This window comes from Gavialis gangeticus, unplaced genomic scaffold (genome assembly GCF_001723915.1).
Source record: "Gavialis gangeticus isolate Ggan-Ray unplaced genomic scaffold, GavGan_comp1, whole genome shotgun sequence".
Taxonomy (NCBI): domain Eukaryota; kingdom Metazoa; phylum Chordata; order Crocodylia; family Gavialidae; genus Gavialis; species Gavialis gangeticus.
The window spans coordinates 125,465,588-125,480,420 of record NW_017729025.1 but is presented as its reverse complement, the minus strand read 5'-3'; the positions used below and the strand labels follow the sequence as shown (position 1 = coordinate 125,480,420).

The 14,833-nt window shown below is 40.5% G+C and overlaps 1 protein-coding gene across 2 annotated transcripts in view; it reads left to right on the top strand.

Moving 5' to 3' along the window:
* Nucleotides 1–13,064, top strand: part of PAX6 (paired box 6) — an 18,246-nt gene extending 5,182 nt beyond the window's left edge. For both annotated transcript variants that reach the window (XM_019519520.1, XM_019519519.1), the window contains 8 exons: nt 81–296; nt 832–997; nt 6,972–7,130; nt 7,937–8,019; nt 8,277–8,427; nt 8,553–8,668; nt 11,051–11,201; nt 12,039–13,064. In XM_019519520.1, the coding sequence (XP_019375065.1) occupies nt 81–296; nt 832–997; nt 6,972–7,130; nt 7,937–8,019; nt 8,277–8,427; nt 8,553–8,668; nt 11,051–11,201; nt 12,039–12,124 (1,128 nt within the window). In that variant the 3' untranslated portion in view covers nt 12,125–13,064. The remainder of the gene's footprint in view (nt 1–80; nt 297–831; nt 998–6,971; nt 7,131–7,936; nt 8,020–8,276; nt 8,428–8,552; nt 8,669–11,050; nt 11,202–12,038) is intronic.
* The last annotated feature ends 1,769 nt before the right edge of the window (nt 13,065–14,833 follow it).

Sequence of the window (14,833 nt, the reverse complement as noted above, 5' to 3'; positions counted from 1 at the left end):
TGTTTAATGCATACTTAAACAATTTTATTTTTGTCTTGAAATTATTAATAATGTGATTTTCTGTCCGCTTCCCTATCCAGGTGTCGAATGGATGTGTGAGTAAAATTTTGGGCAGGTATTACGAAACTGGCTCCATCAGACCCAGGGCAATCGGAGGTAGTAAACCGAGAGTAGCGACTCCAGAAGTTGTAAGCAAAATAGCACAGTATAAACGCGAGTGCCCCTCCATCTTTGCGTGGGAGATTCGAGACAGATTACTATCAGAGGGGGTCTGTACCAACGATAATATACCCAGTGTAAGTTCACGAAAAAACCTTCCTATCTGCTGTGTTCAATGCCTGGGTAGCCTGTAGCAAGCCTCTGCTTCCTTTGTTTTGATATCAACTGAGAGGATGGTAGTTCACGTCATTTGCATGTAGCGGGGTCAGACAAATTTTTGCATAAAGAACTTGACAAATGTCTTTAAGAAACCACTGTCCTCCGTTATGTCTAATGCATCGGGGATTCAAACACAGAGTAAAAGAACGTCTCCTCTCTCTCTCTCTCTCTTTTTTCTGCCTCTCTCTATATTACTGCAAGGCTTTAAGTAAGCAGAACAACGAAACGCTCCATGGGTTAATTATTAATGACTTCTGGTAAATCGCAACACAGGGCGATCAGTTTATCCTGGCCGCTTTACTCAGTCAAATTATTATTAGCTAATCTCTTTAAGTCCAGGTTAAGTCAATGCACAGCCTCGTGCAATGTAGATGAATGTGGTGGTGCTGAACTGCGAGCATGTTGTGAGAGCGCTCCCCACGACCATCTTGTTTAATGTTGCTTACCTTTCAGGTATCGTCAATAAACAGAGTTCTCCGCAACCTGGCTAGCGAAAAGCAACAGATGGGTGCCGATGGGATGTATGACAAGCTAAGGATGCTGAATGGACAGACAGGGACATGGGGCACGCGACCTGGATGGTACCCCGGGACCTCCGTGCCAGGGCAGCCCACACAAGGTAAGGCACATCCCAGTGAGATGGGAATCTGGGCTTGGCCAGGCTGGCCAGCCAGAAGTGTCACCCCACCCTGGCCGACCTGGCCTCTTCACAGAGCCCCTGAGAGGAGAAGCGAGCAGGAAGGTTGGCTGCCTTCATTGGGCATTTCCCCCCAGCCCAGAAAATTAAGTCAGGATCCACTCCATCGCGTCCCTGAAGGCTTTTCAAAGGAGAGTTTGGCAGGGAGCGGATTTTACAGCCCCCCTCCAATCCAGCCATGTCGACAGGAGCGCTTTACCCCTTCGCCATGAAGCTAGGGAGTGCGAGATCTAACTCTCCCATTCACATGCGGGGAGAACCCCCCCTCCTGTAGGAGTATGACAAGTTAACTCGCTGACAGATTGCGAGGTAAACATAATTGTATCATATTGTGCGTTCCTGTAATTGACAAATTATGTGACTATGAGTAGAAAAGCATATGGAGTGATAGGGAAATAAATACAGATGCATGGAGGAGCTATAAGGAAGCGTTGGGGCTGATTAGCGGATCGGTTTCCAGTTTTGTTCTAAAATTTTGCCTTGAGAACAATGTCTTTCTGCAGAAAAGCGCCTGCCAAGTAGCAACGCAGACCTGCTGCAGGGGAGAGGCGCTTGAGTTACTGAACTGATTTTTCACCTTGCGCGTCAGCCTTTGAATGGGTGGTTTCTGCTCCCCATCCGGGCTGGCTTTTTGCGCGAGGGTTGCTCCCTCCAGAGAGCTTGGCCATCCTGTAGGTGACTATCTCTGTAGGCTTGATAATAGCCCCTCCTCAATGGACCTGAAACAACTTTGTGAATATAGCAAACTGTTTATCCTGAAGATTAATAGGTATTTGTTGTAGGAATGACAAGGGAATAATATAAAGGATAATGGGATGTTACGTTACATACTTAAGATGGTTAATGGCTCCTTTTTTGAATGCAGCCTCTGTTCACACGTAGCCCTTCCCCTGGCTGTGGTCAGTCCTTTAGAAGAGGTGTCTATCTAACAACCTGCTTTTTGTTTTGCCCCCTCAAGGAAGGGGGGGGGGGGGAAATCAGTAACAGTATGCGGAATATCTGGTACAAAGGATGTTTCTGTCACACGCAAGAATTTGTTATGGGAACAATTCTGTCGCTATGTAATTGCTCATTAGAGATCGTTTTGTTTCTCATTAAGGCGACATGAATAAGCGTCTAGTTGAAGGAGACAGCTGTAGAAATGTTCCACAGGAGACCTCTGGACACGATATGGCACCGCTTGCCAATTAGACATGTCAGTTTTAAGAGAAGAAAACAATCTATGAAGGACACTAGAAAGATAGAGAGCGAGGCTTTCGCTTTTTTTTTTTTTTTTTGGTTTTTTTTTTGTGTGTCTCCCATCTCCCTCCCTGGGACTGGGAGAGTCCTAATGATCGCCCGGTCCCCGCCTAGCTCTGAGCTCGGGTCCCGGTGCCCTCACCCTCACCCGGGCTGGAAAGCGCGGATCTCCCACTCCCACCCCCGCGGGTCTCTCCCTCCGGCCGCTGGAGCCAGGCAGGGGCACTCGTCCGCCCCCCTCTCCCCTCCCCCGACCTGGTCTGGCAGCCTGGGGGCAATGGCACCCCCGGCCGGCACCCCCGCGGCTGCGGCCCGCGTCTCGCCGTGCGGGGCGCGCCCCCTCGGCTGCTTGCCTGGAGGGGAAATGGTTTGGAGTTTAACTCCACTTTTCAAAGCTCCTTCTCTCTCTCTCTCTCTCTCTTTCTCCCCCCGCCCCCTTCTCTTTCTTAAATCAAATTACAGGCTGCTCAGAGCCCGCATTGTAGCGACTCAGATGAGTGTCATTTTCGTCAATAGGATTCAGAAGGATTCAGGCACTTTCTTTCCCTCTAGGAACGTGTTACATGTAGGCATCAAGGCGGGATCCGAGCCCCCCCCCCCCTTTGCCTCCCCTCCCCTTCTCTCCTCTGCTCCGGGAGGTGCGTGTCAGGGGACACCTGCCAGGGCCCCGACACCCCCCGGCCCTGGCAGCCCTGCCCTCCGCCCAGCCACGTCCCGCTTGGACGGGGGCGACCCCCCCCAGCACCACTCGCCCACTAGTGTGTGCATGCCCGGGCCTGAGGCCGTGGCCCGCCTTGCCAGGGTTATATAATTGGTGATGGGCGCACTGGGGCCGCCTTTGTCTCTTTGTATTTGGGAGTGTGCCCCCTCCTCCCCCCAAGCTCCTCGCTGGACAATGAGTGTTGGTGGCGTTGTGCTGGACGAGCCTCTTGCCCAGGGTCCCCCCCAGACCAGGAATGTGTCAGGGGGTTGGGGACACCTTCGCCAGCTAGAACAAAATATCATGAGACGGGATGGAAAAAAAAGAGGGGGGGGGGCACGAAATAAAACATGGCCATGCGAAAGCAGCTTGGAGCACAAGACGCTTGGCCCCGAGTCACAAAGGAGTGGGGGCAGGAGGAGGGGCTGAGGCCCTCCGAGGATTTGCCTCCCCAAATTAAAATTAATAAAATGGCTTTCCTCTGGAATATTCATGCTGGCTCTAATGTTTTTTTTCCCTTGCAGGGCTATGTTACTGGATTTTAAGAGTCCATTACTCAGAAAGCATAAGGCAAGGTTAGGTCTCAGAGGGGGACAAATATGGTCTCAATCTGATAAACGCCATGCAGCAGTGAATAAAATAATGGATACATGAGGGCTGACAGAACAAAAAGAGACATCTCTATCCGGGAGAAATTCTCCAGTGATTTAGTGGTTTTAGGGATCACTAAGACACTGTTTCTTATCTTTTTCTCCCCCCCCCCCACATAAGACTAAAGCCTTCTATAGGATTTAGACACTTTCTCTTTCAACCGATGCTACAATGTTTTGATCCCGGCTCTACAGCTGAAAGGTGCCGCAATTGGTTTGCTATCTTTTTTTGCTTGTTTTCCGCCTCACTGATTAAGACACTAAGAAACTAAGGAATGATTTTATTTCCCAGCGTCTTTTTTTTTTTTCTTCCAGGAAACAAATCCTATACCCAGCGTCAGATGGTCTGGCTATAGGATAATAGGACGCACATTCACTCGCTTTCTTACGGATTAGGTCTGGAAGGTGGAACAGCCTATTGAGACCGTTTCTTTGGGGCTGCTAAAAGGGCCCCCTTTAAAAAAATAAAGGAGAGCGAGAGATAACTTAATCGTCCACCGCGCTCTTTTAAAAATCATATTGGTGATTCCGCCTCCAAACTTTTAGCTCCATCGGGGGAGGGGGAAGCACGGGTCTCATGAAGGGAGGGAGGGAAGGCTCAAGTTTCCACAGGTTGCAAGAAAGCGCTGCTTTCAAAGCAAAAAAGTCCCGTCCTTTGAAAGCTTTAGGAGCCACTGGAGAAATACAGATCCTTCAAACTGAAAAAAAAATCACTTCATTTTTCAGGCGCAAGATTTACTCTAGCAAGATTTAGGGCTGCTTGGTGATCTCACTTTAACCTATATATATAGATATATATATATGTATGTGTGTGTGTGTGTGTGTGTATATATATATATATACATATATATATATATATATATATATATATATATTTCCCAGCGCCTGCAGCCTGTGCACTGCGAGATGCTGGCGAATGACGCAGGCACGGCTTGATTAGTTTATTTCTTTCTTTCTGATCACCCAACAAGCTTAAATTAAAGGAGCGGGCGAGGTGGCCATTTAAATGAAGAAGTCCGTGCCGCCCGGGCTCTGATCTCCTCCTCGCCGGGGGCCGTCGAGTGACTCCAAACACCCCGGAGGGAAGAGCCGGGTGTTTCGATGCACTCGAGGCCGCAGCCTTTAGCTTTCCCCGCCAAGCAGCGCGGAGCGTGCGGGGAAAACGCTTGGCAGAAAGGGGACGGCAGCCGGGCACCTTTCCTTGCGCGATCCACCCGGTCCGGAGGCTCCCCTTCCTCTCCAGGGGCTGGGAGTTTCCTGGCTTTGCGATAAACAGGGAGTAGTTTAAGTCCGTTTTAGGAGTTTCTTAACAAGTAGGGGGGGAAACATCGCGGAGCTGTTGGGAGGCATTTCTAAAGGGAAATCCGAGCTAGGATCCGAACACACGAGCCCTTACTCTGAAAACACTTTAAAAGGCACCCAGAAACTTTCACCAGTAAATAAAACCAGAGACCCTTGCGCTCTAATATGTTAGTTGAAGCTTATCTAATCTTAGCTAAGTAGTTTTCTCCCTTTCTGGTGTTGAGTAAACAGGCTCAGTGTATAGAGATGTCCTATTCACAAGTTTAGGGGTGTTCTTTCTTTCTCCTCTCCTATAGAAAGTAAAAATCCTAAATAGCATTGAGTAGCCCAGCCCAGGGGACAGTGATTAATGATAGTAGTGCATAAAGGTTAACATACTTCACTGAAAAGTCTGTTGACTGGGATCCTTGTGATACAATGTGGACCACTGCACGCCTCAAGAGAATCCTTTTGTTGTCCTCCCTGATTGTGTCCTCAAAATTCTGCCCACGAAAGTTTGCCAACTCTCCTGCCCCAAGAGTTTAATAGTTTCCCTTACTCTGCTGGCATTGTGTACTGGTGAAAAGCAGCCCCTTTCTATTCAAGTGTTGGTGGTCATCTCAATAGATCTACAAACGCCCATATGGTGACCACTGTAGATGAATCCAACTGTTTAAATGGGGGAGAAAGTTGGGGTTTTAAAACATTTCAAAGTGTTTGAAAAGATCCTACCAGATTCTGTCACAATTCTCTTAAAGCTTTGAAGGCTGTGCCTATTGTTAGGTGATTCTAAACGATATTACTTTAAAGTTGATTTCCCACAATATTTAAAGGATGTAACAGGAATGTTGCCATTTATTTTTAGCATAACTTTTGAAGAGAATTAGCATAAGTAGCCCCTGCCTCCCTTATTTCATCTTTCATTTAACAACATCAAAACGTCTTGAAAAATATGCTCTGAAAAGAGAGGGAGAGTTAATTTAGTGACTTCTTTGCCTTCACAGAAATGTCCATTCCTTTTGCAAACCGTTTTTGGTGTCTGCAGACACTTTGAAAGACAGCTAGACCAAGTGCACATCTTTACGTCCAACAGAAATGTGAACACAATAAAACTTTCCCTTGTTTAATGATAGAAATTACATTAAAAGTGGTGGAAATGCCCTAATTAAAAATGTACCACTTAAATGATATGCCAAACGTTCAGCTGCAGAATAGCATATTTAGCTAGTTAGTGAACTCGCTACTATTTCTTTTAAAATTACATGTTAAAATTTTAAAAGAAATCTTACTTTTCTCTGGTGCACCACATTACAAAGAATGGACAGTCCTTTTATCTAAATATAAAATTCCATTTTCAGCAATTATAGCCTGTTCTTGGTGATGATATAATTACAGCTGTGCTCAGTAATAGGTGTCAAGGCAATGCACACTCATACAATAGTTGAATAAAACTGCAGAACAATGCAGGCACTTCTAAATTCACAACCTTTAAAATGAAATTGACTGTGCAGAATTCAAATAAAAACTGGATAAATATTTTTTAAAAAAGATTACAAGCTTGGTTTGGTTTCTTAATAGCATTTTCTACAAACCTATCAACATCTAATTGATTAGATAGGAATTACTGATTATAGATAATATGAAATACTGAACATCACTATTTTAAATATAGCAAAAGGTAAATACATTCTGCAGAGAAAGGAGACTGGCATGGCATTTAATCAAAGATCCAATAAGAAGAATAATTTGCAGTGAAGACTATTTTATGCAGGTTTTATTTCAGGGAAAAATGAGATGTAGATTATATGGTCTTGATATTTCATGTTTAATATTTATAGCATTATTGGAAAATAAAATGCTATTATACAATGTATGTTAGCCGTGAACTATTACTTTGACACCTGAGGTATGTTTAAGAAAGGGTGTCAGCAAACATGGCTGACCTTGTTTATTACTGTATCTTGCATTGATAAGAAGCTGATAGTTGGGCTACATTTGTTTCAATTTCCTATTCTTATTGTTGCAGATGGCTGCCCGCAGCAGGAAGGAGGTGGTGAAAACACTAACTCCATCAGCTCTAATGGGGAAGATTCAGATGAGGCCCAGATGAGACTTCAGCTGAAAAGAAAGCTGCAGAGGAATAGGACATCCTTTACACAAGAGCAAATTGAAGCTCTTGAGAAAGGTGAGTGACGGTTTCAAGCTGGTGAAGTAGGACAGACAAGGAACAAGCATCCTGGTCATGTCAAAAGCTAAATGGAATCAGGTTGTTTTCATTTTATTTAATTTTAAAACATTGAATTGTATTAAGTCAGTGGCCCTCTCCCCTTCTGTTTTGTTTCTTCAGTATGCTTCACAGGTTTATTTATAGACATGGCCATTTAGTATTTGAACAGCTGTGGACATTTTAATTTTTAAAAGGAATGTAAGCATCAAGGTTATCCCAAACTGTTACCATTCACTTACCCCATCTTCTCATCAAATACATATCGGATTTCCTAAAAGCTGCTGTGCATACTGCAGATGTGAGCTAAATCAGAGTGCTGGGACTCCCAAGCTGTTGGTGCTACATTGTAGCCTTGCATCATACTGTCACATGTCCAAAAGACATGGGGGCTGAGATCTTGCACTGGCAGTGATTCACTCTGTGCCATGCCACCTGCTGGTGACTGATTTCCAGCTGTATTGGGGCGCCTGCTGATTATGAGTATAGATTCCAGTAATCCATCCTTAACATTCCCTAAAAAATATTAACGTTGGTCCCAATCCTTCAAATCCTTGTGGGATCTCTGTGCGCTTATGTCCATGACGAAGGAACAATATTGCTATTTCTAACAAACATGCAAATACAGCAAGTTCAGTTTCACTGTTAATAAAATGCCTATCCAAGTATTTAGAGCACAGGCAACAAGACCCCAAATTTAAAATGTAGCTATTCTAATTTCCTCTTTCTAAAAAAAAATTTTTGGAATGCAACATTTCCTTTTTCAGAATTTGAGAGAACCCATTACCCTGATGTGTTTGCCAGAGAGAGACTAGCTGCCAAAATAGACCTGCCTGAAGCAAGAATACAGGTACCCAAGTTACGGTGTAATTATTTTTTTTTGTGAGTGACTTATCGAGTTGCATAGGATTCATAATGATCATTAAGCATGTAGCCATCTCATATTTTAAAAGAAAAATCAGCAGATATAGGGTTATTTCTACATACCGTTTTGTTAGTCTTCAAGAAGGTTTTACCTTAGCTTTTCCTTACTTTATGTGAGGAATAAGTGACTCTGTGCATGTTATCCTAGTTCTGTAATCATTTTTTTAACTTCTTTTACTGTAGGTGTGGTTTTCTAACAGAAGGGCAAAGTGGAGAAGGGAAGAGAAACTGAGGAATCAGAGAAGACAAGCCAGCAACACTCCCAGTCATATTCCTATCAGTAGTAGTTTCAGCACAAGTGTCTACCAACCAATCCCGCAACCTACCACACCTGGTAATAGAACAAATTCTCATTAACACATCCTCTTAGGGAAATAAAATACAACTCTCTAAAAATAGATTATAATTTTTATTCAAGCTTAAACTAATGTGTTCATCTATCTGTCTATTCTATTATAGTTTCCTCTTTCACATCAGGTTCAATGTTGGGCAGAACAGACACAGCACTAACAAACACATACAGTGCTCTGCCACCCATGCCTAGCTTCACAATGGCTAACAACCTGCCTATGCAAGTAAGTAATACATCAAGTTGTCTTTTAGATGTGTGATTAAGGGCCAAATGTACACAGAACTCACTTGGAAGGAAGTGGAACTTACAGTGTACACAGAATGCAGAGACAGGCTTTATTAACAGCGAGGTGCTCAACTCTCACTGCAGGTCAGGGGGAATTAGATACACCTTTGAAAATATTCCTCTTCCAGCCAAAGGTAAAACAAAAAGGAAAGGCTACGGAACCAGGCTGGGACTGGGGAACAAATGAATAGGGATCCAAAGGACTAGAATCATATCATTTAGAAAGAAGAGATGTAAGAAGGGATATTTTAAACTCATAATGATCAATATTGAATGGAGAGGGGTGGTATGGGGCTCCTTTAGATTGTTTTCCATAAATATAAGAACAAGGAGGTGCCCAAAGTAAAAAGGCAACAGATAATATGAAAATGTCTCATGAGAAATATTGAAAAGAAAAAAACATTTACTTACGGAACTCACTGTTGCAGTAATATTGAGCTAAATAGCTTACAGAAATGATAAAAGGATTAGACCTTTGTTGCTTTGGTATTATGGCTACAGGCAAACTAGGAACACCTGAGAAATGGATGTGATTAGCATCTGCAGTTATGCTAGCTAAGTTAAAATTTCAAGAGCTGTCAATCCTCATGCCTGAAAGCATAAGTTGATCACCAGCTGGGTTAGGAAGAAGTCTATTCCTTCGGGGTCTGATTTTATAGACCTTTCAGATGCAAAATTCCTTCCTTTTTAATGGCGGGGGGTTCGCCAAGTAAGTTATTGGCCAATTACGGGAGTTTTACAGCTTTGTCTGAAGCATATAGCATTGACACTGCTGGAGATGGGATATCAGATTAGCAGGACCACATAGCTTTCCAGTATGGCAGTTACTATGTTACTAATTATTCGGCCAAATCAAGTGAGGCAGTGCAGAGAGAGTATCTCAAACCTGTGGCGAAAAATAAAATACTTATATTGTTATCTGATCTGAGGGGCACTTCATTTACCTTTGAGGGTAAAGGACTGATAGTCAAAAAACTGCTACAGTGTAATGTCCCATAGATAAACATCAGGAATGCAGAAGGTCCTTTAACATCAGATTCATATTATTCCAACTTGGACTGGACATTTTTTAGACTGGTAAAATAATTTTAGACACCTATTTAGGTAGGTAATTCCCTTACACCCTTTTGAACACTCTGGCTTAAGTATTTTCTACTTAGGGAAGACTGCATAATTTATAAATATAGGAATTCATAAGTAGATTATGTACTGTGAGCTGTAATATATTAAAATAGAATATATTACATAATCTATTAAAGTAATTTTATGTCATGCCTTTCTGTATAGTTATTTATGTTAGTATTATTGTAGAAAGCGTTTATAAAGTATGCTTCCATGAAGGCCAGATGCACTTGTGTAGTAACAGGTTTTATTGGCTTGGGTTTGGGATGACTGCAGTTCTCATAAGGAAACCAACTATATAGGGGTGCGTGTGTGTGTGTGTATATATATATATATATATATATATATATGCACACTTGTGTATATTACACATGTAACTGATCTCACTTTAACTGGAATGTTGTAGTGAAATTATTTTTTTAATTTATATCAGTATTATGGCTGCTGACGTGAATAAACAAAACAAAACAGCGCTTTGCTGGAAGAGGAAGCACATTGATTTGACTTAGCTCCCCAGCATCTGTACAGATTGGGTGCTTCAGTGGGGCTTTTAGGTACTTTATCTAATAGCCGATTGAATCAGCTATTAGATAAAAGTACCAAGAAGCCTCACTACATAGACATTGGGCAAGCTGGGTCAAACTAAAGCAATGCCTCTTCTAGGTATATGCCATAGTCAGTGTGTGGGGCACTGAGCTGAAAGTAAAGCATAGTTTTTTTTGTTTTTTTTCATGTCTGGAAGCAGCCTATATATAACATCAGAATCTGGCCCACGCAGCATCTACCTGTGCATATAAATATCATAAGGTCTATTCTTTTCTGCATTAGCACCAACATTTCAAACTTAGGTGTCTAAAGTTAGGTATGTAAATTAATATTTAGGCACTGATACAATGGCCAGATTTTTTTTTCTGATATACCAGGTACCTTCTAGTTCCAGTTAGCTTGAAAAAAACAAACAGACAACAGATGTGATTGCCCTGCATCTTTGAAAATTTCTGAAATGTGTACTTAAGTAACTAAATATAGATGTAGGCATCCAAACTTGAGTACCTAGTTTATTTATATTTTTGCAAAGAAGAATAGCTTCCATTATATTCTTGTGTGCTGATGTAACTTTAAACCAGAGGAAATAGATGCTTGAAGTCATGTTTAAATTTACAGACCTTTAACAGCATTTTGTCCTTTACTCCTGTAGCCCCCAGTACCTAGTCAGACCTCCTCCTACTCTTGCATGCTGCCCACTAGTCCGTCAGTGAATGGGCGGAGCTATGATACCTATACACCTCCTCACATGCAGACACACATGAACAGCCAGCCAATGGGCACTTCTGGCACTACTTCAACAGGTAAGCATCCATTCATTTATCCTACAACGATACATTTCCTATAGTTTGGTTTTGCTGTTAATCTAATCTTTTTTTTTTTTGACTAATGGTAACCATTTCTCTACCAAGGAACATTTACCATTGGTTTAGGCAGTGGCAGAATTGAGCCCAGGACCAAAACCTTCCTAGGCTTTAAGGGTATATAATTTAAGCTTAAAGGGTATATAACTTTAATTACTTATTATTTTAAGTTACCACTGAAGGGGAGAGACAAAACATACTTGCTTAAGGGAAGTGGTGTTCTAACAATGGCACAGCAGAATCATTCTTAGTGAGGTCCTGATCCTACAAAGAGTTAAGCCTGAGCTGAACTTCACTATTATAAGTAGCTTTGTGCATTTCAGTGGTAAACTTGTAATTCAATGGGATATTCACACTAGTAAAGTCAAGCATTCATGCACATGCTTGTAGGATTGAGACACGTTTGCTGATTTAGACTACGCTGGAAGCAGCTTTTTAAAAGACTGGATCTAATTAGCAGATCTTCGTGCATGTTGGAGAAGAAAAACTAAGTAGAAAAAAACAAGTACTAGTGTAAATAGAAGCAAATTAAAAATATTTTTTAGATTAAAACAATTTGAGGGTTAAAGGTTTAATGACATTTTGGTCACATTCTCAGCTGAGGATCTGGCCTTTTTTCTTATAACATGATAATTAATTTTATATAAGAAGGATGTTTAAAGCACATCAAACAGATTTAATATTCTGAATACAAGCACAGCCCGTTAAAACAGAAAAGCAAAAAGCTGTGCTCTACAGAGAAAAACTAAAATATACCTTTTTTCACTCAATTTTCAGGTCTTATTTCCCCTGGAGTGTCAGTTCCAGTTCAAGTTCCTGGCAGTGAACCCGATATGTCTCAATACTGGCCAAGATTACAGTAAAACATGTGTTAATTCCATAAATGACTATATGGACAACAGTTGGATGTTCAGCAGTATTTTATAAAGGAAGAATGGCTCTCAAAGTACTTCTGTACTGCAACTGTGCCCTATACCGTAACACATGGAAAAGACTCTAACATGGACCTTTGTACAATGAAGGCATTATATCAGTTGGAACAAATCTTCATTTTGGTATCCAAACTTTTACTCATTTTGGTGTATTATTTGTAAATGGGCATTTGTATGTTATAATGAAAAAAGAACAATGTAGACTGGATGGATGTTTGATTTGTGTTGGTCATGAAGTTGTTTAAAAAAAAGGAAGCCATGATCAACAAGCTTTGCCACGAATTTAAGAGTTTTATCAAGATATATCGAATACTTCTACCGATCTGTTCATAGATTATGGACTGATGTTCCAAGTTTGTATCATTCCATTGCATATAACTGAACCTGGAACAATACGCACTAGATTTATGTAAGAAAAATATCTGTTGGAATTTCCAAAGGTTGTTAACAGATGAAGCTTATGTGCAAACAAGGGGTAAGAGAGAACTTCAATGAAGAAAAGTTTGATAGATAAAAGGTAGATTGTGTCTTCGATATAATCCAATTTGTTTTATGTCGAAATGTAAGTATTTGTCTTCCCTAGAAATCTCCCAGAATGATTTCTATAATAAAGTTAATTTCATTTATATTTGACAAGAATATTCTATAGATGTTTTATACACATTTTCATGCATCATACGTTTCTTTTTTGGTCGGCAAAAGTTAATTGTTCTTAGATATAGCTGTACTACTGTTCACAGTCCAATCATTTTTGTGCATCTAGAGTTCATTCCTAATCAATTAAAAGTGCTTGCAAGAGTTTTAAACTTAAGTGTTTTGAAGTTGTTCACAACTACATATCAAAATTAACCATTGTTGATTGTAAAAACCATGCCAAAGCCTTTGTATTTCCTTTATTATACTATTTTCTTTTTAACCTTATAGTGTGGTGTTGCAAATTTTGTTACCATAGTAGGTTAACATTATATATCAACTGTTATTTTAAATTTATTTTTGATTTTCAATATGGAAGGTCCTCAAGTAAATAATTTTATAGATTTTGACTCAAGCAGTCTGTAGTACGGGTTGGAAAAATATATAAATTAATGTAACTTTTGTACAAAAGAAAGAAGAAAATGTTTCCCCTTAGTATAGTAAAGTGCTAAATGAACTCCAAAATCTAGCACTCCTAAAAGGAGACTGCACCAGACTGGTATTTTGAAATTGAATGTATATACATTCTTGACTTTTAAAAATTATTTCAGCTAGGCTGTTTTTAAAAGAGCGGATGTGTTTGTAACAAAAGCAAAGCTCTTTTGGAAAGCTAATACCATTCCCATACACTGCCACATAGCATTATCTTAGTGTAATTTTCCACTGAACCTATAACCTGGTTAATTTCTCAACATGTTTTATGTGAGGGTTGTTAGTGTGGGTGTGGGTGGAAAACTGCATGTCAAGAAATAATGAGGGAAGACAAATCAACAGACAACAACAATGCAAACTGTGACTGGCTACTGAAAGCTAAAGGCCTTTAGTCACTGGCAGTGAAATCTAAACATTCCCACATCTATGAATCTGGTTCATTGTAGTCCATTTGTTATTTGTCATGTGTGGAGAAGAACAGATCTAATGATTAAAAGCCAATATGCAGGCAGTTCTGAGTCAAAGCAAAAGCACTACAAACAGCCCTTGAAAGGAAAGGTATAATGTGAAACTCTTACATTTTAATTTCTGCTCTGTCCAGCTTATAACAAAATATAGATAACACTTCTTTCTAAACTTTACTAGGAAAAGTTGTGGTGCTGAGGCAATCCCTGCATTGCTGACAGGATTAAATGCAGCTAAATAAAAAGTTCTTTAGCGGTCACACAATGCTTCATTCACAGAACAAAATGAAGTGAGCATAAATTCTAGAAAACATTACATTGGAATTTCCTTTTTTATTGACATTTGTTTATTATAAATATGTTCATTATATAAGCATTTGATAACTTTATTTACACAGACGTTACTAATTTAAAAATGACAATTGAAAAGTTGTTTATTTTTTAAAGTCTATTATTTACATATATGCATGCATGAATATGTATGTATACATGTCCACACACATAAAAGCTGCGGACCTTATTCAGATCTAATTAAATATACCATATAGCAGGTCAAATTTTTATGCCATTGGCACCCACAATAAATCCTAGGTAAAAAGGCTGACATTGACATACCTACTTATCTCATTTATATCTACCAACCTATGTAGGTATAACACCCAGTACCAGCCTGTGCCATGAAAATGAAAGCAACCTTTAACACCTTCAGCCCCATGAGATCTTTTGGGAAATGGTTGCCACTTTTGCATATTAGCATGTAGTACCACACATATAGCCTGATTCACCTCTCATTTACCCGGGTTTTCTGCTTGCATGGAATTCCATTGAAATTAGAGGAGTTATTCCCCCTTTACACCAGCATGCGATCAGGAGTGTGTCTCATGTCCTATATCTTCTTTACAGATGTGATATAAACATATACTCACTCTCCTTCTGACTCTAATAATGTTATCATGGAAGCAGGAACAGAACTATAATATGTGTTATAGAACAAGTTTATACTCTATATTTGCAATTTGAGGAACACTGTGAAAAAGTTACTTGTGAGAAT